The sequence below is a fragment of the Lygodium microphyllum genome, chromosome 8 (assembly GCF_053477565.2).
Source record: "Lygodium microphyllum isolate KBCC chromosome 8, Lygodium_microphyllum_v1.1.10, whole genome shotgun sequence".
In the NCBI taxonomy this organism is placed as follows: Eukaryota; Viridiplantae; Streptophyta; class Polypodiopsida; order Schizaeales; family Lygodiaceae; genus Lygodium; species Lygodium microphyllum.
The window spans coordinates 63638037-63663025 of NC_141142.1; the positions used below are offsets into that span (position 1 = coordinate 63638037).

Here is a 24989-nt window from a genome sequence, read left to right on the forward strand (position 1 = left end):
TACACTCGTAGGATCGACGGCGCGTCGGCTAGGTGAGAGATAGCCATTAGTGCTCGCTTGGAACGCTTGAAACAATAAGCGGTCCGTGGGTCTTGGCGGTTGAGCGAAAGCTCCCACACCTTCAATGTGGGCATTGAGGGGATCTTGTGTGGTACTCCTCCCTCCGCTCCCTCCTCTTCTCAAGTTCAAGAGGCCACCTCTGGGAGCTACCTCACTTCTATTCCATTGGAGCCCCAAATACTTCTTCAACATCGCCAATAGCACTTCCTTCGTCATCAAACTCTTCAAAGGCCGAGATCCATAAGTTTATTGATTCCCTCTCTCATACCAAAAGGAATTCAAAGGGGGATTCCAAGGAGACTTCTCTTTCTTCTACTTTTGAGGGGGATCCCATTCCTTCAACTTTAGAGGGAATCCCTCCTCATCGTGTAGTTCTTCACACACCTTGCTGACAACCCTTTACCTTCTTGGGGTGGTTGACATCTCCCTACCATCTCACCCATTGATTCCTCACCCTTGCTTTCCATCGACACCCAAGATCCATAGGTTCTTCCTTGTTTAGAGCCTTGGATGTTTCAACCGTGACTTGGTGGCTCGGCCTTCATATACCTTCATGCATGGAGTAACGAAGTTTGTGACTTCTCTCCCAAGGTTGAGTTTTAGGTACTGTCAGCTCGTCGTGTCTATTGTTCTTCACTGTTGGTCACCTTACAAGTGGAATATTGGGATTTCAAGGTTTCTCTTCTTCTCTCTCTCACTCCTATTTTTCGCTCTTTTTGAAGCCTAAGAGGGGGTGTTGAGAAACCAAGTCATAGTACATTTCTTCTCCTTCATTCCTATTTTGGTTCCCATTTACAGCCCCAATACGGTTTTTTGGGCACCAACCAAGAGACTTCACTGGGTGCCACTCAAGAGAGTTGGGCCACCACTCCAAAGAGTTTGTGCTTATAAATACAGCATTGACTTCCCTTATTCTTCATCCCACACATTCATTCCTTCTATCACTCTGTCACTCTCTTCCATATTTTTCTCTCCTTTCTCTATTCTCTCCACTACCCTTCACACCCCGCGAGGAGGACATTACGGTTCGTAGCTTCTACATCCATCTCCACCTAGTGTTTTGCAGCCTACATCATTTGGCATCAAGCCTCCTCACCTAGCACCATCATCAGCCTTGGATTTGTAGCAGTTTCAGGCCGTCTATATAGCAAGTTACACCCTCTCTATCAGCCCTACATTTTTGTGTTTTCTTCACTCCTGAAGGGCTGCCCAACAGTCGCCTACGGCCTATCTACAGCCACTTACACGGAGCGATCTTCATCAAATATTCTTGCATTTTCTTCTCCGACTGGCTACCCAACAGTCACCTAGATAGCGACCATCATCTTGGAAAGATTTCAGGATATCCTTCATCTTTCACAGACTTGTGAGGACTGCATTTAACTCCCTCTACAGCTAGCTATCCTTTCCTTCACCATTCACCATTACCTTGAATATCCTACTACCGAAGGATTGCATTTTGCTCCCTTGACTATGCAAATTCCCTTCAAGTGCTACCACCTGATCAAATAGGACAATGCAATCATCTTCAAAGCTTTAGCTCCGGCATCCACTATATCAACTAGATTCACTTAGCATGATTCAATGATTCATCATCCCTCTTCTTCTTCTTCTATGTTTTCTTTGAGTTTCTTCATCTCTCGATGTTTGTTGTACATTGTGTTTCTCCTACAAACCCTATTGTCTCTCTGTGATGTGGTATGAGTGCATACCATTCCAATCACACTATTAGCCAATCTCATGGAACACTCCTCCCCATCACAATCTCAATCATAGCTTTGGCTCATGGAACACTCCCCCCAATCACAATCTCAGTCATAGCTTTGGCTTTGCTAAGCCCTATAGCCTTTGCCTTTGAGTCTCCTATGGTAGCTCTTGAAATGCAAACCAATCCCCCACTAATGTAGCAACTTGTGTAGAGCACTCTATGTAGAGTCACCGAGTCACCACCACGACAAGTATGACTGTTGTCCAATAGTGTGGCCTAGCTCTACTCTCAAATAATGATTGAAGAGAGGAGGCTGCCTCCTCTTCTCTTCAATAATTGTCATGGGGAGTCCATGAAGCCCTAAAGGTAGACATCTCCAGGCTCAAATATTGGCAGCCGCAAACCTGCTAGAGACTCTAAGGCAGAACTACCCCTGGGAGCTCAAAGTGTAGGGAATGTTTCAATAAAACATACTGTTCCTTGAGGCCTAGCTCTCCTCATTTACATATTCATCCATCTACTTCAACATGACCATCGGCTCACCCAAAATTCAAGCCAAAGGGAGGTACATCTCAATCATAATAAAAAGCTCTCCATCAAGTACTACCAAGGATGGAAACAATACTATCGTAGGCAATTATTGCCATAAGCCAAGCGTTTGCACAAACAGTGGACACATGCAATCGTATGGTTTACTATCTCATGTCACACGATGCCACAAAAAAATACTAATGATTGGCATTGGTGAGCACTCTCATGCAATTCAGCCTGACATATCCAAGCTAATGATATCGAAAACCAAGAAGGTCTCAAATGTCTTGAGAGTTGACATGAGCACAGGGCCATGCAAGGTGCAAACGACTATGGGAAAGGACCTTGTGATGAGCTCACGGATGGCCCAAGAACAAATTGCAAATTACAATATTGTGGGGAGATTGTGAGTTCACAAACTCCTAAATGAGTTTGTTCTACTTGTCAAGAATCCAAAATAGAATACTTATATTTTTGGTTAGTCACATTTGTTTTCTATGCTGAATTTTGTCTATATATTTTGTAGATTTCAGCGCATTGCACCACAAGCAAGAGAAGATACTATGCCTGTAGGTGATGGCTATGATGCATTATGGCTTCTAAAACACAAGGATAAATGCTTTGTATTCAAAATGTCTACAAAGGGCCCAACTTTTTATGTGGACCTTGTGAATTGCATGAGGAGGATAGGCAATGGAGATTTATGCAATGGATGGGTATAATTCAATTGCACCCCACCAAGTCAATGGATGGCTTTCCATGGCTTATCACGTCTATGTGCCAAGGTAAGCACATCTATAATCCATGTCATATGATGTGGGATTTTTAGCCTCATTCTTGATTGCACTTTGCTCCAGTGTGCAAGAAGTCATGACCATTGCCACATGTGAGATGATACTAGCATTAAAACAATAATCTTCAAATAAAATTTTGGAAGATACACTTGGAAGTACTTATCAAAGTCTTAGGAGTAGACTTCGCTTTTGGTTCTAGGGCACTCATAATCACCACGAAAGTGACCCGTTTGATGGCAAGCGAAGCAACGGACCTTTAAGCAATCCTCGCTGCAAGTGACCTTGCGCTTACTGTCCTTGTTATGCAATTCCAAAGATGACTAACAAGTTGTTATAGGGCTAGCTGACTTCTTTGACTTAAACCCCGAGACATCTCGATGGAATCCCCCCCCCTTCTCAACTAGCTACCCCTACTTGCAGCCAATGTATTATCAAAATTATTTGCATATCTATAGACATCCTCGAGCGAATAAAGTGGAGTGCAAAGAACCTCATTCTAGTAATCCAATGACAATCCAAAAAGATACCGCATGTAGAGGAGTGCTTGAGGATGATCCAAGGCCTTCATATTATGCAATAGATCTTTAAACTCTTATGAATACGCATCTAAGCTCTTCTTTCCCATATCAAGCTCAAATGACTTTCGGAAATTTTCAATCCAATCGTTGATCACAAAACATTTCCAAAAAATAGGTTGAAAGTCAACCTATTTCACCGGCTTGGGACATAGCCCCACCCTCCAAGCATATGCCTTCCCTTGCAACATGATTTGTATCTGCCCAGTGTGATGAGCATCATCGAATTGATACAAATCAAAATGTGTCGTCCATTTGGCCAAGCATGAATCAATGTTCCTCTCATCACATTCCTTCATCTCCCCTTTAAAGTTATCAAGTTGGAACAAAAGAGGCAACACCCTCATAGCTACGGGCACACATGGAAAATGAGGGCTGCGCAGCTCGACCAATTGCCGCTGCATTTCTTTGACTTAAGCTTGGAGAATCGCCACAAGGGACAAGGACTTGAAAGAAAAAGAGGCTTTGAGATGTTGCCCGTGCATGTGTTCAAGCGGACCAGCATCCTCCATGTGTTGGGGTTTAGTGGGAACAAACACATCAAAAGGAGATATCCCTGAGAAGCCATCATATTGATAAGAGAAGAGGTTTTGGAAAGAGAGAGAGAGAGAGAGAGAGAGAGAGATGATGATGATAATTTGGAGATCAAGGAGTGTGAGAGAGGAGATCAAAAGAAGCAGAAACTTCATTTAACGCAAAACTCTACTTTTTTTTTTTGGGAAGGGGGGGTTTCAAGCAAGGGGGCACCTTTGGGCTAAGAGAAAAAGAGATATTTAATAAAGGCCTTTTGATTTGAAAAGTTAGAGGCATCACAAATCAGCTTCTCTCTCCAAAAAAAAAAAGTGAATATGTGGCCAAAAAATAATTTGACCACGCACCAACCAGAACCAGCTTGCCCTCCATGTCCTAAGGTTAGGAGAGGATCACCCCCCCAACGGTCAAGAATGACTCTCGTCCATGCACGTCTGTGCGTCCTGCTAGGGACGCCGCTGAAAAATCACCCTGTCTCTCACTCTCTCCTTCTCTCTATCCATCAAACCTAGGGGAACCCCATTACTGTTCCCATCCACCTGATTGTTCTTGATCCTGCATACATAGTCCACAATCTGTCCACCTGACCATTCCTGGTGTTCCATGCACAGCCAACGGCCCACATGGCCAAGTAATAAAATAATCATTTCTCTCTCCACCATCTCTTTGTTCTGCCCCTTTTCTGTCCTCGACTGGCCAGTAAGTGTTTCTCTCTCCTCTACTAGGGCCAAAAACCAAGTCTTTCTCTCTCCACAATTCAATATCAACTTTTGACAGTTACTTTTACAAAAACAATAATCTTAAGGTGTTGCCCCCATCGGTTTATTCACATGGGACCAACTCCCCCATGCCATCATACACTACTCACCATCAAGCACACAGCGTCATGCTTCATCCATTGTCCAATCGTGTACACACATTATCATTCTGTCATGCATCTCACACATTAAGGCACTACTAACACACACTATTTGCCACGTAAGCATGTCCTCTATGTTAGAATCAAAATAAATGTTAAAATCAAGGTAACATTTTATGTTACATTAACATCAAAATTAATGATAATATTAACTTTAAATGTTTTACTATCAAGTGAAATTCTAATGCTTATCTAGGTTTTAGCTTTCTAACATTGGTCTACCATAGCCCCAAAGTGGCAGCTGCTCCAATTTTGATCATCAAAACCACTAAAAATCCTTGCACACGAGCATTGCCGCAACACCAAACCCAAGCACAAGTACAATACAAGAAACATACCTTGCTTTCGTACCCACCACCTGCAACACGTCCCCCAATGCACACCCCTCTCGCCAATAGTATCCCATACCATCCTAAATGAGATAAAGGTGTACCTGTTAGGTGTGAACCATCACAATTTCATGAGCAAAAGTGGTTTCGTGTACGTCATCGGATCTCACATCCGATTGCAGGTTGGCACTCCGATACCAATGAAACGTACCCCTCGGTTCCAACCTGCAGGCTGCCACGTAAGACAACACAAGCCAAACTCACAATGATAGGGCCTGGAAATCACACTCACCTCCCAGCCATAGAGCCAAACGGGCTCAACCTCAATCCTAGGAGCTAGCAACACCCTGGGTCAAGACTACATCCTAAGGGTTGATGTCCCATACCACCAACCTATACCATCTCAGTGTACGGATGCATCAACCAATGGTCCAAGAGTCCAAGAGTGGTAATCACACAATGAATGCGCAATAGGGCCTTTAGTCCTATAGGGTTGATGTCCCATACCACCAACCTATACCATCTCAGTGGACGGATGCGTCAATCAACGGGCCAAGAGTCCAAGAGTGGTAATCACACAATGAATGTGCAATAGGGCCTTTAGTCCTATAAATAGGACTTGGCTACCCTAACCTTGAAGTGTCCTTAGTGCATTTGCACTAAGTCACTTCGGAACCACTATGACCAATGCTACTAGTGCCCATCCAGTTGTCTAGGGAAATAGCACCTCCCCCCTTTGACACTCACACGATGGAGTGAGACGTGGTGCTTACTTCTCCTTCCACCTTTCAGCAGTGACAAGGAGAGGTCTTATACTCATGGTGCTTACAAGATTTTGGTCGTCGTATTTATGTACTCATGCAATTGAATCATTATTCATTGGCATCTTGATGATCATTTGTATAAAAGGGAGCTTGAGCAAGTAAAAATTTTCCCTATGAGGGCACTGGGCACTACTCAAGTGGCACCACTATACTTTGCATTTCTTTATATTTTGCATGACACCTTACATTACCCCTTGCGTCTCTCATTTCCTTATATTTTGCACCACACCTTGCCTTACCCCTTGCATTTCCCATGCATTGGCACTATGTTTATGTAAATGGGACCCTTGGAATGGAGGAAAACTTGCAAAAGCAAGTGATAATTCAAGGTGAAAAGTCCTTGCATTGTGTAAGCATGTTCCTCTTTTACCTCATCAAAGAGTGTTGAACCTGGATCCACCATATTTGCAGCAACTACTATTGCGTATGGTAGTTACCACTGCAACTAAATTCTTCTACACTTCATCAGCCACACCCTTGCCTTGCAACAATTCCATTTATGGAGGATAAAATTAATCTATTGTTGTTCATATATTGCTATGAAAAGAAAAGAGAAGAATAATATATGACCCATTAAATTGGGCTACTTCAAAGAAGATACCTAACATCTGTACAATCAGGGGTAGCCCATCAAGACACCCTTGGTCCAATACCTTGGTTACTTTGGGTATGGAGCCTTTCAGGTCAAAAGAAGGTGAAAAGCTGACTTTCTTTCCATCTTGGAACCTTTTCAAACCTAAGAGCAACTGTTGAGCCACTAAAGTTAGGGTTTGCAATTATCTAAAATTATAGGGCATTAACCCTATTTTATTCTCCCTGAAATGGCCCCAAAAAGCAATTAATGTTATAAAAAATGAATAGCATTACTTTTGAACAGTAATGTAAATGCCCCAAAATCCTCTATAAATAGAGTTAGTAGTGGGCATCCCATCATCCTATCTTGATCATTCATCATTACATTCAGCTTTCACCTACCCTCACCCTGTTGCCCACACCTGATTCAGAGCTACTGCCACCTGTCTGGAGGATATCACCATCAATGGAGAAGGACTTGCAGTTCTCGCCCTGCCTATCCCAGTCAACTACAACCTATCACCCGGCTGACATTATCCTTTGGTAGCTACTGCAACTGCGTTTGAGGGCTGCTCTGCTGTGTTTTCACTTAGACCTGGCTGCCCAGCTGTCATTATTATCAACCACCCTCCTGTCATCAGCAATACCTTCCTGCATCATCATTTCATGTGGACAGTGCTGTTTCACTCTACTGGTCTGTATTTTGCTGATTGATTGCTTGCTGACATCAGCATACTCTACAGGACTGCGTCTGCTAATGCTCCCTCTGCTGCTGCAATTTTTGAGATCCATCACAAGTACAACACACTCCAGCATCATTCAGCTCTTCTCCAGTCCTTGAGACATGGAGGTTTGAGGCCCCCTTATTGTATCAATTAATTATCATATTCTCACTCAGCATTCTATGCATTGTGTTCATTGTGTTGTCGTACATTTTGTGTTTCTCTATGTTTGTCATACCATTTCTTCTCACAATCTTATCTATCAAACCACAATGCGATATATGAAAGATTTATTAGGCTCCTGTTCAATACTCTTACGTTCATGATACCAGCAATTATGTGTACATCAAAGCCATAAAGACAACTGACACAAGCCTAACAGGCATACAACATAGGAATAACCAGGACACCTAAAATTCCAAGAAAATAATATTGTAATAATGACACCTTGGACCTGAGCTAAAATAAAGTACAAAGAAGGCCTCACCACGGGCTACAGAGTACATCATAAATAAACCAATCAAGTGGGTTATAATGCCAGCCCGTATGTGGTGCTAGGTGAAAGCAAGTGCCAGAGTCCCGGCATTTAATAGTGCACTTTTGTCACTCAATGTGCCAAAGATAACCTGCACAAGTAAATTGGCTTCCAATCACTCACCTGAACCATAGGCACAACTGCAAGACGCGCCATGACACTTCCAGCGGACCTTTGACCTTCTTCCACAAGTGCATTGTGAGCTGGGATATCTCCATAACTGATACCATCAGCAGATGTGTGGAGGGTAAAAAAGATTGCATTATACTATCCACTACTTAAAGGCATATGAGCTGATAGTAATGCCAATAGAATATGGAATATACCAACACCCGAGCTCTGATAGACGTTGAGAACACCAACAAAAATGGCGGCTCTCATCATCAGCAACATGTGCAAAGTCTGTAAAGAACTGCTTGTCAAGATCTTGACTTTCTTTAGAAAATCGTACCACAGTATCCCAGGCCAAATCAACTGCATTAAGTTCAATGTGTGCGAGAACATGAAGGGAGTGAGCATTTTGTGGAAGAGGAGACTTTTTCACATCAGGAACTTGCCTTAAAGGAACCTGCACGTTACATGTAGTGGTTGTTAACTATTTGCATCCACCATGTTAATGAAACTTGGCAAACTTCATAAGTCAATCACAAGGCCATAACTCTACTCCAATGCACAATCCAATATGTTTACTTGATAAAAATGCTAAGATGTTTCCAGTAGAAATACAGAACTGAACTGTTTTGGAACAACATATCAAACACAACAAAAACTGGCTCGCAAGCATACTTGATGTTAGCCTCTTCTGTACTCCAATACTACTTAAGATTCATGTCACAAATGCTTAGTTCTTTGCATGATTACCTTATTCCGCAAATACTTTTATCTCATTATTTCATGTTCATTAGTAACCACCATATTCTTCTAGAAGAATGTATTTCGAATTACGCATCATCAGCATGGAACCAAAAAGAGAGGTCAAACAATTATGATATTGTCATATGCACCCACAGGCACTTCAGTCACAAAACATATAGGGAGGGTTAATAGTACCAAAGGTCTCACTCATCTAGGCAAACTAAGTACAATTAAGCACAACTATGATGTGGTGAGCTTGGGCTATGCAAATGTTGCCTTGAGCTATCAAGCAGCTAGCCCCTTGTCACTCGCTTGATGACTCACAGTTAGGTCCAATCTGATTGGGTATCTAAAATGGGCTTTTAGTAAATAAAGGGTAACAGATGATGACACTGTCACTTTGAACAATTTAGCACTTAAAACTCATCAAAAAGCATAACATAAACGGAGCTAGATTCCCCCTACAAAAAATAACAATTCCAAGCAGACACCAACAGCAGATTGGCCCCAAACCCCGGTGCTCCTTGTACCATTTCTTTACTTTATTCCAAAAAGAATCAAGTGCACTAGATAACTAAACACACTCTTTGAACACTGTCAAGAGCAAGCACCACAAACCAGCCGATCTCCAAGCAAGGTACCTAGAAGAGTGCCCAACAACAGCACATGCTACTGTCAAGTGACATTTGCAGGAGTTATTGGGACTGAAGGTCGTGAGTGAGCTGCTCACCCCTCCAAGTTGACTTACTGCACTGCCATCTATGTATGCCAATTAGGGGATGGAATTTGATAGTAACAATGAATAGCTGTCCAGTTTTTAGCAACTGGAGCTTTGTAAATCAGTTAGGTGAAATATCTTGCCATAACATATTCCAGATATTATATCAGGCCATACAATTAGTCTTTTTGGCATGGATAGTGTTGGGGAAAGGATACTCGACAATAACTTAAGCAAATACTTCAAAGACATTATTTCTAGGAACTAGTACAAATTTTGTCTCAAGAAGATGCAAATTTGAGGATCTCCAAATGCAGGTGTACATGTATCACCAATGTGGACAGGTTATGGGTAGTTTGTTCTTTTGCAAAGGATAGACCTATGGGCAACATGATGACATTGTATGGGCTACCCTTATATGGTCTTTTGGAGGGAGCCCTCCGGGGCAAAGGAAATTCTTGGAATGCAGGTGTGCATGTATCACTGATGTGGATTGGTTATGGGTAGTTTGTTCTTTTTGCAAAGGATAGGCCTATGGGCAACATGATTGCATTGTATTGCGCTACCCTTATATGGTCTTTTGGACATGCAAAATATGGGCAGCAACTATGGGATGAGGTGCTGAAATGGACTACCATGTGGCAAATAAAGAGGTGCCATATTGATGTGGTGAGTTGTTGATGTGGAATGCTGCATGGTGGGTGGCTTGCTGGCAGGGCATCTTTACATGGAGTCGTGGCATGTCCATGAGTAGGAGGGACTGCATGATTGTGATTGGCAGCTGACATGGAAGCTGGTTGTGCTTGGGATGCTTTGTCATTAATGTTCTCGTAATTGTGAGCTTAAATTGACAATGCTATAGGTGGAGATTGCTGTCATCCATGATTAAGCTTGTGTAAATCAGCCATCGACCTACATTCTGGAATATGTCACCAGGTGGTGATACTTTTTACAATTGCTTTTCTTATTTACTTATATAAATATTTTATTTTTATTTTCTTTTGTTGTTGTTGCTTTTTACCCCCAAAGTTCTCTTGGAATAAGCCACGATCTTTGCATGGCTAGAAGAGGCACCAATTGGAACAAATTGAACTAATGGTTTGTCTGAGCCTTAGGACTGGTTCCATATTGAATGGGCACTGAAGAATAGAATGCCAGTGTAAAGAAAAATACTCTAACACAGAAGCATAAATAGAAACCGTACGACAAAGCACAGACTAATAAAAAGAACACAGTTAGGGTTAGGGTTAGGGTTAGAGTAACTCAGAGACAATGAACACAATGAATAAATGAAATGATATGACTACTAATAATACGATGCTCATGCGGCAAACACACTATACAATGAATGAATACTGAACCTCAAACTCCTATATCTCTAGGATCAGGGCAGGGGTAATGAGCTGGAGAGTGTATCGTACTCCAAACGGATCTCGAATCACAGCAAGGCAGCCTCTGGATGTCGAACACCAGCAAACGCAACAGTGAGAAGCTGGATCTGATGCAAACAGCAGTGAGGAGAGAGAAATACTAAAAACGGAGCCTGCAGGAGAGAGAGAGAGAGAGAGAGATTGAAAACGCAAGCAAGACAGCCTGTAGGAGAGAAAGACTAAAAACGCAGGCAGGACAACCTACAGGAGAGAGAAAGACTAAAAACGGAGCTTGCAGGAGAGAGAAAGACTAAAGTAACTGCAGATAGGAGAGAGAAAACTGTCAAGGCGGCAGCTGGAGCCTGCAAACGCAGCAGTTTGCTAGCGTGGCAGGCTGTATGACAGCAGTGCAAATGAACAGCAGTCAGTCGCTAGGCAGAAACAGCAGCAATCAACATATGGAGGCCTGGAAACAAGCGCCAGACTGTAGGGAACAGTGATAACAAGCAAGGGCTGAGATGTCCTCCGTGACCGGGGTGTGGACAGCAAGCTGGTAACACCTGTAACCTGCAAAAACGAGATTGTAAAAGAGTGGAGGGCTGGTTGCCAATTTATAGAAAATTAGGGTTCTAGATCCTCTCCCACTTAACTTTCTTGATCCACTCCCCGTTTTAGGATTTTTGCTAAATAAGCCTAAAATAAGCATGTTTTGGAGTTGTTTAAGTGGCTAAGTGCATTTCTTAGCACAACACCCTCTCTCACGCCCGAAATAGGGCGAGAAAAGTAGACCAACCTAAATTTTGATTTAGCCCAAGGCGTCCCACCCCAAAGCAGTCAGGGCATCGGACAAAAGGTGCACGTCGGCTGCCCAGTGGCCTACCAAGACTACAGAGGTGATGGAAATCTTACCAAGGAAGCCCAAGTGATCACCCCAGAGAGGTCAGAGCATCGAACCAAGGGTGCTCGTCGGCTGTCCAAGGGCCTACCGAGGCCTACAAAAGTGGATGGAATCAACAATGGACTTTTTTTTTTTTAAGTGTTTTGAAAATACATAAGTAATATAGGGGCAGCGGTCGATTAAGTGACAGATAGGAAGATAAAGAGAGTTTTAAACCCAAGTTATTCACAAAACTAGCAAGCCAATCCCTCACACTGACGAGGATAAGTGCCTAAGGATGATAAAAGTGAGTGTATGTGCCAATCATGTGTTGAATATGTGAGAGGTAAAAAAAACGGTGGGCTTAGCAAGACAAGCAAAGCAAGCAAGCAAGGGTAGGGAAGCTGCCTTTAGAAGAACTGCCATGTGTTATGATACAAATATGGTGGATCCTAGAGTCAACCACTCCAAAAGACCAAAAAGAGATAAATGCGCACAGATGCATGTTGACATGAATAGAATGCCAATGCATAGGGTAATGCAAAGGGAGATGCAAGATGTCATGCTCATGCAATATGCTATGCAACGGTGCCACTAGGACAGTGCCATCAGAGGGGAAGTGTTCACTTGTCCAAGTGCCCTTTTACAATCAGGTCATCCTGATAGTGCGGATGAAGTTACAAATGCCCATAATACAATACAAAAGAATAAGTGCATGTAATGTCTAAAAAATTGTAAGCATCATCACTATCACGATCAAGAGTAGGAGCCGCCCCCTCTCAAACTAGAAGGGAAAGCAAGAGGGAAGCACCCTCTCCCCGTCAAGCTGAAGAAGTAGGGGAGGGTGTACCCAAGCTGATCCTAGATAGCAGGTACTGAAGAACCGCCGGTTAACTGCTTTCGTCAAGATATCTGTAAAATTATCTGATGAAGGCACAAACTCTAGGCGAATAGTGCCTAGCTCAACCTGCTCTCTAGAAAAGTGGAAGTGGACTCCCACATGCCGTATCCATGGTGTGATGATCGGATTGCCCGCAAGGGCAATGGCACTCTGGTTGTTGCAGTAGACAACTGTAGGAGAGTCACATGGAAAATGAAGCGCCGCCAGTAAACTTCTCAGATAGATGGCCTCGGTGGTGCCATCGAAGAGAGCCCGGTACTCAGCCTCGGCTGTGGAAGCCGCCACCGTCTCTTGCTTATGGCTGAACCAAAAAATGGGAGCCGTGCCCAAGGTAAAGAGGTAGCCGCCATGGAAACGCCGGGTGTCAGGATCTCCTGCCCAATCAGAATCAGTGTACCCCTGTAAACATAAACCAGAACCATATATCAAGCAATAAGAAAAAGTACACCGCAAATAACGCAACACACGAAGACATGCAATCCAATGTGACATACTAGCTGCTGTGAAATACTAACTGAGTATGCTAACTGAGTAAGCTAAATTTGGCCTAGTGTGAATTAACCAAAGAAGTTTTCCTACAACAGAACGATAGGTATGTGCATCGAAGGGCTTTCCTAGGGTATCCTTCAACAAGTGGACAGTAGGATCAATAGGCATGGCCACTGGCCGTATATACGTACGACACCCAAGACTCTGAAATGGGAAATAACAGGCCGAGAGCCAAAAAATGCCTCATAAGGGGTCTTCTGAGGAAGAGCTGCAGTCCGGCATCGGTTGAGGATGTACACCAAAGTGTGAACAGCCTTGACCCAAAGGCGCTCAAGAAGCTCTGCTGCGAATAGCAGAGAGCGTGTCATTTCCATGATTGTGCGGTTCCTAGACTCTACGACTCCATTCTGAGAGGGGAATTTCATAGATGTGAGCTGGCGAGAAATGCCATGCTTCTGTAGAAATTTGGAAAACTCGTGGGAGATAAACTCACCACCGCTATCACTCCTCATACACCCAACACGATGACCAGTCTGGTTATGAACCAGCAGCACCCAAGCAGAAAAATATGTGAAAGCATCTGACTTATGCTTGAGGAAGTACACCCACATATATCGAGAAAGATCATCCACTATCAAAAAGAAGTACAGTGCGCCATTCAAAGCAACAATGGATGTCGGCCCACAAAGATCAACGTGAATCAGTCTAAGAGGATCCTCAGTTCTATGTGTAGACTGCTGAGGAAATGGGGTACGGTGCTGCTTCCCGAGCTGACAGGCTTTACAGACATCTCGAGCTAGCTTCAGGCGTGGAAGCCCCTCAACCAGCTCATGGTGTGACAACTCATAAAGTGAGTCATAACCAAGAAGCCCTAAGCGAAAATGCCAAAGACACTCATTTTGCATAGGCTCCCGAGATGTGGCTAAGGCCTGGAAGTTATGGAACACAGAGCCTTCGACGGTCGGCTCGGTCAGAAAGTGTGTCATGTGGTATAGGCTACTCAGTTGTGCCTCACCGCAAGCAATCACTAAACCAGTCAGAAAGTCAAGGACCTCGACTGTGGTTGCTGTAAAGAAAACTGCTCGCCCCAACCGGCAAAGCTATTGAACAGATAACAAGTTCACCCCAAGCTGAGGGACATGATATATATTGTCCAATGAAGCCAGATCCGGACCCTTGTCAGTGGCAAAACTGACGCAACCTTGAGCCTGAATCTTAACCGAGGAGTTGTTTCCTACACGGACCCGCCCGGCTGCAGGGGCTTGGGTACGAAAAATGTCCTCTATAAGAGTCATGTGATGTGTAGCTCCACTGTCCTCTGCAGTAACCTCGTCAGGAGGCAACTCACAGATGTGGACGAGACTCGCAGTTGATGTCTCTATGGAGACGATATGGGCCTCTGTAGACCAGTCAGACAAGCCCTCTGGAGTTGAGAATGTTGTCAACGACTGAGATGACTGTGCAGTGGCAGTGTGAGTCTGACCTTTAAACTGCCCCTTGCCATCACCCTGCCTCCCCTGCTAGGGATTGCCCGACTAAGGAGCGGGGGTCTGAGACTTAGGTTTTGGTGCTATGCCTCGTGCCTTTGATCGACACTTGTCTCTACCACCCAGGTTTGAGTTGTGACTGGGAGTTTCCTTGAGAATCCCCAGATTGATTTAGCTTTTGAGTTTGATTTTGATTTTGAGTGGAGGTTTGGTTTGGTTTGCCCTTCCCTTGTTGCCCTTTCTGAGAATGAGTAAGAAGAGCCCCCTCTAAGAGAAATTCATATAAAACTGATCGAACAACCATGGTAATGCAACAGTTGACACTCAAATTCATAGAATGTAGGCATGGTAGGCTTTGAAACTATTCCTTCCACAAAATTGAAGTATTTCTTGGGGAGTTTATTTAGGAACAATGTGACCTAATTATCAGAGGACTTGGGAGTCCCTGTAGTGGAGAATTCAGCGAGGAGACACCGATACTCAGTCAACTTGACTTTCAAGTCATCCCGATCAATGATTTTGAAAAGCTGAAGCTCATGGTCAAGATTAATACGATGGGTCCTATCTCGAGCCGCATAGCCGTCAGTCAAGTATACCCATCGCTCTGACGCTAAGTCAAAATGCTGAAGCTGAGAATGAAACTCTGGCAATAAGCCCTGCATCAACTCGACAATAGCGGAGACATTCCTAGCCTTCCATGAGCAGACGACCTCGTATGGAACAAATGCGGGATCGGGTTGGGGTTCCAACCCCTACACTAGATTCCATAGGTTCTGTGAATCAAGGACATGTCTCATCAAATTCGACCAAGTAGTAAAGTTTGACCCGTTAAAACGAGTCTTGTCATTAAATGCATTCTTGGCAGAAGATGAGCTAGAACCATGAGGTGTCAGGTGGGTGGAGTAAGATGATGGTGGGAAAGATGGTGGAGGTGAGAGTGTGTGATAAGAGTAAGAAGGAGGGGGAAGAGGTGGATAGGCAGAAGTAGGCTATGAGTGTCCAATGAGTGCTAATTGATGCGGAGGCACTGGAACATGAATGTTTCCATAAGGTGCTGGTGTAGGTGGAGACACTGGGACACAGTAGCCTTGTCCAAAGTAAGGTTGGGACACAGCATTATGACCAGAAGATCCACTAGGCAATGCCATGGAGGCAAACTGTGGAGGCAACTAATCCACACTCGAGAGAGACTGAGTGGAATACCCAAGCTGCAATGATCCCGAAAGTGTGTATGAGATAGATGGAACACCACCCGGCTGAGGGAAGGATGAGGTCCTAAAGGATGTGCCTATGTTTCCATAACCCCCTGGAGTGATGTGTGGTGCGACATGAGGTGTCTGAAATGGAAATGTAAATGGTGTAAATGGAAGTGGTAAAGCAGCACAAGAATGTGGTGGGATGGGTGGATTTTGAAAGTGAGGTGTATGAGGTGCAGATTCTTTTTGTTCATTTTTATCATTAAAAGACTGAAAATGAAACTGTGAAGATGATGATAAACCATGTAATGAAGTGAAAGGAACACCAAATTCATTCTGATTATGTGAAGTAGACGGACAAGAAAAAAGGGCAAAAAGAAGAGGTATCTGACTTTTTCTTATAATCCCCGCGACGTGTGTTAACATACAAGAATTGGTCTTCTAGAGGGCTTTTTCCGTAGTCAACAGATTGGACTCTTTCTTCCACATAATCTCTACCAGTATATTGCAAAACAGAAGAGGTGAAAGAAGAAGGCACAAAAGAGGAATCAAAAGTACCTTGCACCGGAAAGGACTGATACTCCGAATCTTACTCAACAAGAGGGGGGGCCATCCCTGATGAAGGTCTCGACGGCCTTGCAACATCATCAGACTTACACGCAACATCTGAAGAGTGAAATCCATGCATACCTTCATTTAGAAGCTTTTCTTGAAGAGCAATCCTTCAGTCGAGCTCCTCAATCTTCTTTTGTCGATAGGCTATGATCAGTTTATATTCCTCAGAGGTCAGCTTGCCTATCTTTTCTTCCATGTACTCAGATGTTTCTCCCACCATGTCGGAACTTTGTGGAGCAAGCTGATCGTCCCACTCTCGCTCGGCTGGCTGCCAATTTATAGAAAAGTAAGGTTCTAGATCCTCTCCCACTTAACTTTCTCGATCTGCTCCCCGTTTTAGGATTTTGGCTAAAATAAGCCTAAAATAAGCATGTTTTGGGGCTGTTTAAGTGGCTAAGTACATTTCTTAGCACAACAGCCAATGGTTTGGGACTATGTGCTTAGCCATTGGAGATGGTGCAGGACAATGAGCCTGGTCTAGACAAAAGATGCATATGTGAGAATGCTCACGAAATAAAAGTCACCGTAACTGAGTCACGTTACACTTTTTGATGTGGTTGCAATGATAAAAGTTGCTCAAAACAACTTGAGGAATGCAAGGGTCACCATCCCTAAGATTTAGGGAGTTACTATTTTTGGACCCCAGAATCTATTCGCGTCATTATCTTTGATTTTGCAGGAGGATTAATTCTCTGGCCTGTGCCGAGGTCAAATTTTACACCGATCATGGAGAATTTTAGACCAGAAGGTTTCAACGGGAAAATTGTTACATGTATGCCATGTGGCACAAATTCCCAAAAGAGAGAGAGAGAGAGAGAGAGAGAAAAAGAGAGAGAGAGTATTAAAAAAAACGTAATAGGCATAAGGGGCAGATCTGAGAATGAAGTTTTGAGGAGCTGAGGGCAGATTGCTGCAGTTTCATCATCCATGGAGAGTACTTCTTTGTCACTCCCAACAAAAATTAACCAACCTTTTTCTATTCAAAAGCCTGCTTATTGAGAAAAAGTCATATGTCGAAGTCATAGATACGGATAGTTGCTATGTTTTTGCTTGGCCGGGATAACAACATAACATTTGTTGTTCGGGTTGGTTAAATGGTGCAAAAATTGCTTGTGACTTATGTATGGAGGTAGAGCTTGCTCCCTCTCTGATCAACTCTCTCTCTATTCTCAGAGGAAATGCTTTGCATGATGGGCTAATTCCATCGAAGGTACAGTTCTATGTTTTCTTTGCACTTCTGCTGAGGCAAGAGCCTCACTGTCTAGGTTCAAGAGCAGTTGTTGGCTTCTCCAATGTAGGAACTAAAGGAAGTAATGACCATGCCACACAGGAACAAGGTTTTTCAACCCTGATTTAGTGTTGTTTGTGGGACTCTTTTAATGCTGGACAGTAAGAACAATGAATTCAGAGATCTGCAAACTACAATTCTGCACATGAATCATTGAGTTTTGGTCACAGAAAATGTTTTCCTAAAAGGGATGTTGTTCTAGACATGCTGGACAGTAAGAACAGTGAATTCAGAGATCTGCAGACTGCAATTCTGCACATAAATCATTGAATTATAGTTATAGAAAATACTTTCCTAAAAGGGATGTTGTTCTGGTCATGCTATACTGTCCTTATGCAGCTGGGATTTACTCAAAAAAGATGAAAACCAATGGTTCTCAGGTTATATATTTTGGAAAATTTCATTTTTGTAACTTTCTATCTTTTAATTAATAAAGAAGTACTGAGAGGGGCGCCAATCTTCGGGGCCAATCTAGTGTTGAGCGAGGGAGTGAGGTCTCTGTTTTTGTGTGTGTGAAAAGACCAGGTGTTAATCGAAAGAACTACCGCTTTATGTGAGTCATAGACCGGTTTCAAAATATATGGTGGGACTCCTAGCATTGTACACAAAGGGCCAATATCAATTTAGTTATCATCAAATCGTGCTTTATGGAGATGGAGTTTAGCTTTATGAGCGGCATTTGCAAGAGGGGCTTTATTTCCGGTGGGAAGTTATCAAGGGCATTGTTTTCTTATCTCAAGAGCATGACGACTCAATATTTTCCTTGTCATCTCTTGGGCCAAGGTGATGAGAGGCTACATCCCAAATGTAGTTGCCACTGTCAGTCCCCCACATATGCCTGATTCCCATCTTGCACCCTTGCTACATGCACCACAAGCATCTACTCTTCGCCTCTCGCACCACTTGCTGCCCTCCACTGCATCCTCTATGCTTGCATCTCCTTGCAATCTGTGGCCCCTCCTTCCACTCTACATCTCCTTCCTTCTCTTGCATCTCTTCCTTGGAATCCTTTGTAATCTATTGATGCCACCCTTCCTTGTCCAAACAGCCACTCCCAATTGCCTTGGCCTGCATTCAACTGCTGCCCTCTTTACCACCACTCTCCTAGTTGCCCCCTTATCCCTTCTCATTAAAGATGCCACCTACTATCCAATGATCAACACAAGGTAAAGGCTGGCTGAGTTTGAGTGCCAGTTGCTGCATTATGTATGGTTATTTGAAACATCACACACCATATCCTCAGCAATCTATATATATAGAGCTAAAGGGCCCCTTTGGTTGATTCATGTTTGAGTTTGTCTCCCACAAATTCTCCGAGTTCTTACAAGAGCATCACCTATCAATATCCCCTTCATACAATATAATGGTGTAGGACCGGACAATAATGTACACGGCACACTCAATGTTGTTCACAATAGAGTCCCCCTGAGTCCCTCGTGTTATAAACTATTAAGACTTCAGATGCCCAATACCGGCAGTCCCTCATAAGACCCCTTTGAGGCATTCCATACACTCAACCTTCCATGTCCCACTTTCGTGTCTTTGGGAGTCATGCATACAAACTTACTCTTGATGACAAGATTCGATGCTCAAAGCAAAGCTCTTAATATTTGTAGCCCACACTTTCAAAGCTAAGGACTCGCTTGTACGATCCTCATACAATCCATATCATATAAAGAAAGACGACGTCTTTGATGAGAGAGACATCATGCAGCCCCCTTGCACCAATAGAGCCTTCTCCATCCATCCCTCAACCTCCACTTCTGCGATTGTGCCATCTGAGCCTAGGGACCTCTTACTGGCTAGTACCAACAAACCATGTGGGATTCGGGGATCCTTCCACCGAATACCATCCCAAAGGGAACTAAAACATCTGCTAGGCTTGCACCTACTACATAAACCGTGCCTGCCTTTATGGCAAATTATATAGCACATTGTCAACCGAACAGTTGGCAAGAGGTTCTTAAGCATCCTAAGTGGTCATCACCCATGCAAAAGGAGCTATAGAGCATTGACCAAAATGGAACTTGGACATTGGTGGAGCCTCCAAGCCACAAGAATGTCTTTGGGACCAAATGGATCTCTCATTGCAAATCGAAAGAAGGTGATGGAACTTTGGATAAATATAAGGCTCACCTTGTGGTACAAGAGTTTCGACAAAAGCATCGCATTGATTATGAAGGAACCTTTGTACTAATTACACAACTAACTTCATTCCATCTATTACTTGCACTAGCCTCTCACTATGGTTGGTCTATATATGAGATGGATATCAAGAGTGCCTTACTATATGGGTACTTCGATGCAAAGGTCTATCTAGAGCAGCCTCCTCGATTCACTCTTCCAAACCATTTATACAAGGTCTTTCATTTTATGGAAAGCTCTATATGGACTAGAGCAAGCACTACACTCTTAGTTCCATATAATGGATGATTTTCTTAGGACATGCAGCTTCCATCCTACCCCTTGCAACCCCAATTTAGACATCAAAACTTCTTTAAAGGGGGTTAGCTATGTGTTGCTTTATATTGATAAGCTATTAATCACAAACTCGGATCGTGATACTATTGTAGATCTTAAGGCACAAGCTCTACTCAACATTTGAGATGATCGATCTTAGCCACTTATCTTACTTTCGAGGCATGGAGGCTGTGTCCAATATGGGGAGCAGATCTTTGATCTCATCAAAAATATACCCTTAGATAGTGGATTGGCATTGTTCACTTGGGACATGACCAGTGGGCACACTTCTAGATCCAACCCTAAAGCTCACAAAGGATTCCCATGCACAACCTTTTAACAAGCATATTTGCTCATAAATAATGGAAAAGCTCTTATGGCTCATATATATTAGGCTAGATCTTGCATACTTTGTTTATGTTCGACATTGTGGTTCATAGCTCGTGTCTGCCTTCACCCTTCCTCTTCTGCTTCAAGCACCCTATTCCAGCATCAAGCCTTGCATTTGGAGCATCTTTCACCTAGCGTCACCATCATCTGCTTGGCGTCAATACCCTTCTTCTTCAGACTCCACCTTCACCTACATTTTTCAATCTCAAGGGCTTCTCCCTACTTAGCGTCATCATTTCCAGCTTGGCGTCAGTATCCTAGCCTCTAACGACAGTCTCTATCATCGAGCGTCAATGATTTCATCACTCGTCTATTACAAGGGCTGCTAGGACTAGCAGTTTTGCAGCCTAGCTCCTCCTCCATCACTTGGCGTCACTCATTTGTCACAAAGGCTGCTGGGACCTGCGTTTTTACAACTTGGCTCATCCTTCATCATCTAGCATCATCATTATCCACCTAGCATCAGCATCTGGGCTGCTCTCCCTACGTTTGACAGCTCCGACACTCTAGGATTTGCGTTTTGCTACCTAGGTTACTCTCTGGCATCAGAGGACTGCGGTTCGCTCCCTCGACACCTAATGAACATCTTCCACATCTCCAACAGCATCAGAGGATTGTGGTTCTCTCCCTTGACAGTTGTCATTCACCTTCTAGTGATTACTTTGATAGCCTACGACCTGGAGGATTGCGTTTCACTCTCTTCACTGAGCAGATTTCTCACATGTGCTACCGCCTGATTCACATAGAACAATGCAGTTATCTTCTCAGCTTTGGCTCCGCTGTATCAGCTTTTCTTATCATACCATGATTCAGTGCATCATCACCATGTTCTTCTTGTGTTTCTGAGTTTCTCTTCTCTCTCAGTGTTTGCTATACACACTCTATGTTACTCCCCGCAAGCCCTGCTGTCTCTCTACATTCTTGCTTATTTTGACATGGTATTAAAGCATACCTATTATTTTTGACACAAGAGACTAGAAATTGCCCAAGCTGCCTAGAGAAAGGCTGCCCTGCAAAAGCACAGTTGCGAGCACAAGATGTGATGACATCAACACTTGCAACAACCGCCCATATGGATCATCTCCACATTTAGACTCAATCCCACCTTCCCCGATTGACCCTAAACATGAACCACATTCCAATACTGACGGTCAATCTCCTTCTTTGAACGAAAAAGAGAAAGGTACACTCACACCCTCAAAAAGACCCTCCTAGCACTTCTTGGCTAAAAAGAACAAGTTTTGTACATTTTGCTAGAAACCCGGCCATGTAGATGACAATTGTCGCTCAAAACCACATGAAATTACTGTAATCTCAAAGGCATCTCCTAATTCAATCAAGAATGTTGAATAGAGAAATGTGGTTTAAAATGCCTAAATACACACAATGAGAACAAATTTGGAATATCTTTCCCAACTCAAGAGTCGACATATGTTACTTATTTAACGCGAAGCATCTTACAAGGGCGCATAATGTATAAATTTTCTGAAAAACTTGCCATGATGATCTATACTCATTATCCCATCAAAGTATAGAGATATTGAATAGAATTTCACTCTTCAATCAGCACCACTCTTTCATAAAAGGAACCTTCATAATTGAAAGAGAATTTCAAGCATTTTTAAGAGTCTAAAGTGACTTTTGTTACTTCAGCCAACCCAAGAGGGAAGACTTTTCTTTTGCAGAGCGGTTTTAAAAAGGGTACAAAATGGAATGTAAAATGCAAAGAATCACACATAATAGATAGAGTAAAGGTGTAAGTATGACTTTTTTTCCAATGCACTTTTTAGGGCTTTCGGACATGCCTTGTTACACTCCCAATTATCCAAATGCTTACAGCGGCAAATGGAATGCTCTAAGTAGTTTTGGCTTTCATGCCTTTGTATTGGGGATATTTTATCATCCTACTCCTCATAGAAGACCTTCTATGCTTGAAGCAAGCACCCCAACCTAGTACCAAACCTTAGTATCAATGGAGTGGTCACTTTATTCAACTTGGTCTCTAGAGGTTAGATTACAACCCACGACCTCTACTACAAAGTGGCAAATGGCTTGGTGACCTTTATCATCCTATATATGGATTATTTGGTCATTGTAGATATCATAGTACACACATTTCTCACATGCAGCCATGCTATTAATTGGAAGATAAATGTAAGGGCATTAAGTTTGGCCACGGATTGTAACAAGAATTGCAATTTGTCATCAAAAAACACCAATGTTTATACACCTTAGCTAGTAAACAACACCTTTTGACTAGTGAAAGCCACACTAGCACCAAGATGTATGAACATAGCATATACACGTCACATGCAAAGAATCTATCCATATTTGTAAATGTTGCCTTTATATACATTAACAAAAACATATATTACATGGGTACATGCACCTATATAAACTATAAACTTTGAAACTCTCTTCCCCCACTTTTCCAAATTGACTTTTAAGTTGTCTATTTTTATTGGCACTATGGAAACAAGTAGGTGATAGAATCACTATGACCCACCTTATTAAAAAAGTAGAATAATTACTCTTTCTGGAGCATGGTTTACTTTTCCATTAACGCTAGCCTTGGGTGGGCCAATGATTTTGAATTATTGTCGCTTAACCAAATATCATTTAGAGCTAAAAACGATGCCCAAGTCTACAGCCTGGGGGGTCTTTCCAGGGTCTATTTTTTATCCTTACGTAGGTATCAGATACCAGGGCCTATTTTCTATCCTTGTGCAGGCAATGCCTGATAAGGCCACCTACTGCTTTTGTGAGCCACCCTCAGCATTTCTGCCTGGAAGCTCGATTGGTTGGACGGGATTAACTTCCTTTTCTTAATGCATATTCCAAAGTTCCCCAGATTGTATTGAGAAAAAAACGATTTCAAATCATGTAGAGGTGAGGAATGGCTAGGATCGAAGGCGAGAGGACACGAACCAGGACGGGTTTGGCCGGCCGAGCGGGCCGAGGAGGGGGGTCAGCAACGCCGAGAGGGAGGTCGCCGCGAGACCAGAGGGCGTAGGCATGGTGAGTGATGGCTGCTTTGGCGAGGGGGTCGGGCGTGTTGAGGACGAGGGCGCCCCATTCGGCGAGCGAGGAGGGAGGGGAGAGGAGATGCGCGACGGAGGAGTGGGAGGCGGCAGCCTCTGCGCTCCTGTTCTTGGGACCCCAGGTCCGCCGTTTGTCGAGGGGGCTGCCGCGCCACGCTTCGAGACCGGCCCATTCCCCTGTAGTCGAAGAAGAAGACGATGACGACCTCGCCAGCACTATTCGAAGCTTCCGGCTGTGACGGGACGAGGGAGGACGGGAGTAGAGCAGCAGCTGGTGACAACCTTTGATCAAGGTTGCCATCCTTCTAAGTTCTCCCTACATCTACCTGCATACGCATAATAACAACCAACCAATCAATCAATTTGTCGGGTTTGGAACACATGTCGGCAAACATTTAACACACGTTGGAAGAGGCAGGTCTACGTGTGGCTACACTGTCACTCTACCTTTCACAATGTTTAGCAAGCCTTGAACTTGTGCCCCATGCAGCATGCGCTCGTTCTTGTCATCATGCACTCATATGTTAACATTGCTTGTTAGGGCATATGCTATTACAATTCGCTCATTTTTCAAAAATCATCTCTACTTAAATTATGTGGCCTAACTTCGAGAAATAATGGTTATTACTTGAAAAATCATCCCTAGTTAAGTTAACTTGAGTTACATGGCATATTCTTAAGAACGAATACTTATAACAAAAGGGCAATGCTCCTACACATGCTCGTGCACCCTTATTAGGTTTAAAATTTTGAAGTGCATGAATGGTCGTCGCAAACAATAATCAACACAAGCTTCCATAACTTTCAAACCTACAATCATTGATATTCAGAATTCAAGATTATTTGTGGACAACCGCTATGTCTTTTCATTGTAAGAAAATATGTTTTCATGTATTTCAAAACAAGAAGTATATACAACTGTCCTAAGGAATTGTTTAAATAAACCCATGCAAGATCTAACTTCAAGGGACTCTCATGACAAGTTTATAAGCACTTTTACATACTTTTACCAATAAACTCAACATGTTTAAACAAGATTTATTGTGCCACAAATGAGTGAATTCCCTAGATTCCACATGCTCACGACATGGTAGTCTAGCTTAGTTCCATAACTTCATTGATGCTCTATTCATCCTTCCTTTGTCACCCAACAACATCTTTCTTAAATTGGCATTAGAGTGGACACCAACATAGCATACTT

General features: G+C 43.2%; 1 protein-coding gene across 3 annotated transcripts in view; it reads right to left on the bottom strand.

The window, feature by feature from the left end:
* Positions 1 to 24161, bottom strand: part of LOC148032387 (diiron containing four-helix bundle family ferritin protein, putative (Protein of unknown function DUF455)) — a 131545-nt gene extending 107384 nt beyond the window's left edge. Inside the window, exons 1-3 of one of the 3 annotated variants that reach the window (XM_087683037.1) lie at positions 23676 to 24161; positions 8428 to 8669; positions 8225 to 8321 (exon numbers count right to left, since the gene is read on the bottom strand). In XM_087683037.1, the coding sequence (XP_087539163.1) occupies positions 8225 to 8321; positions 8428 to 8669; positions 23676 to 24089 (753 nt within the window). In that variant the 5' untranslated portion in view covers positions 24090 to 24161. The remainder of the gene's footprint in view (positions 1 to 8224; positions 8322 to 8427; positions 8670 to 23675) is intronic. The other 2 variants (XM_087683038.1, XM_087683036.1) reach the window with 2 other exon arrangements.
* Between the last annotated feature and the right edge of the window lie 828 nt (positions 24162 to 24989).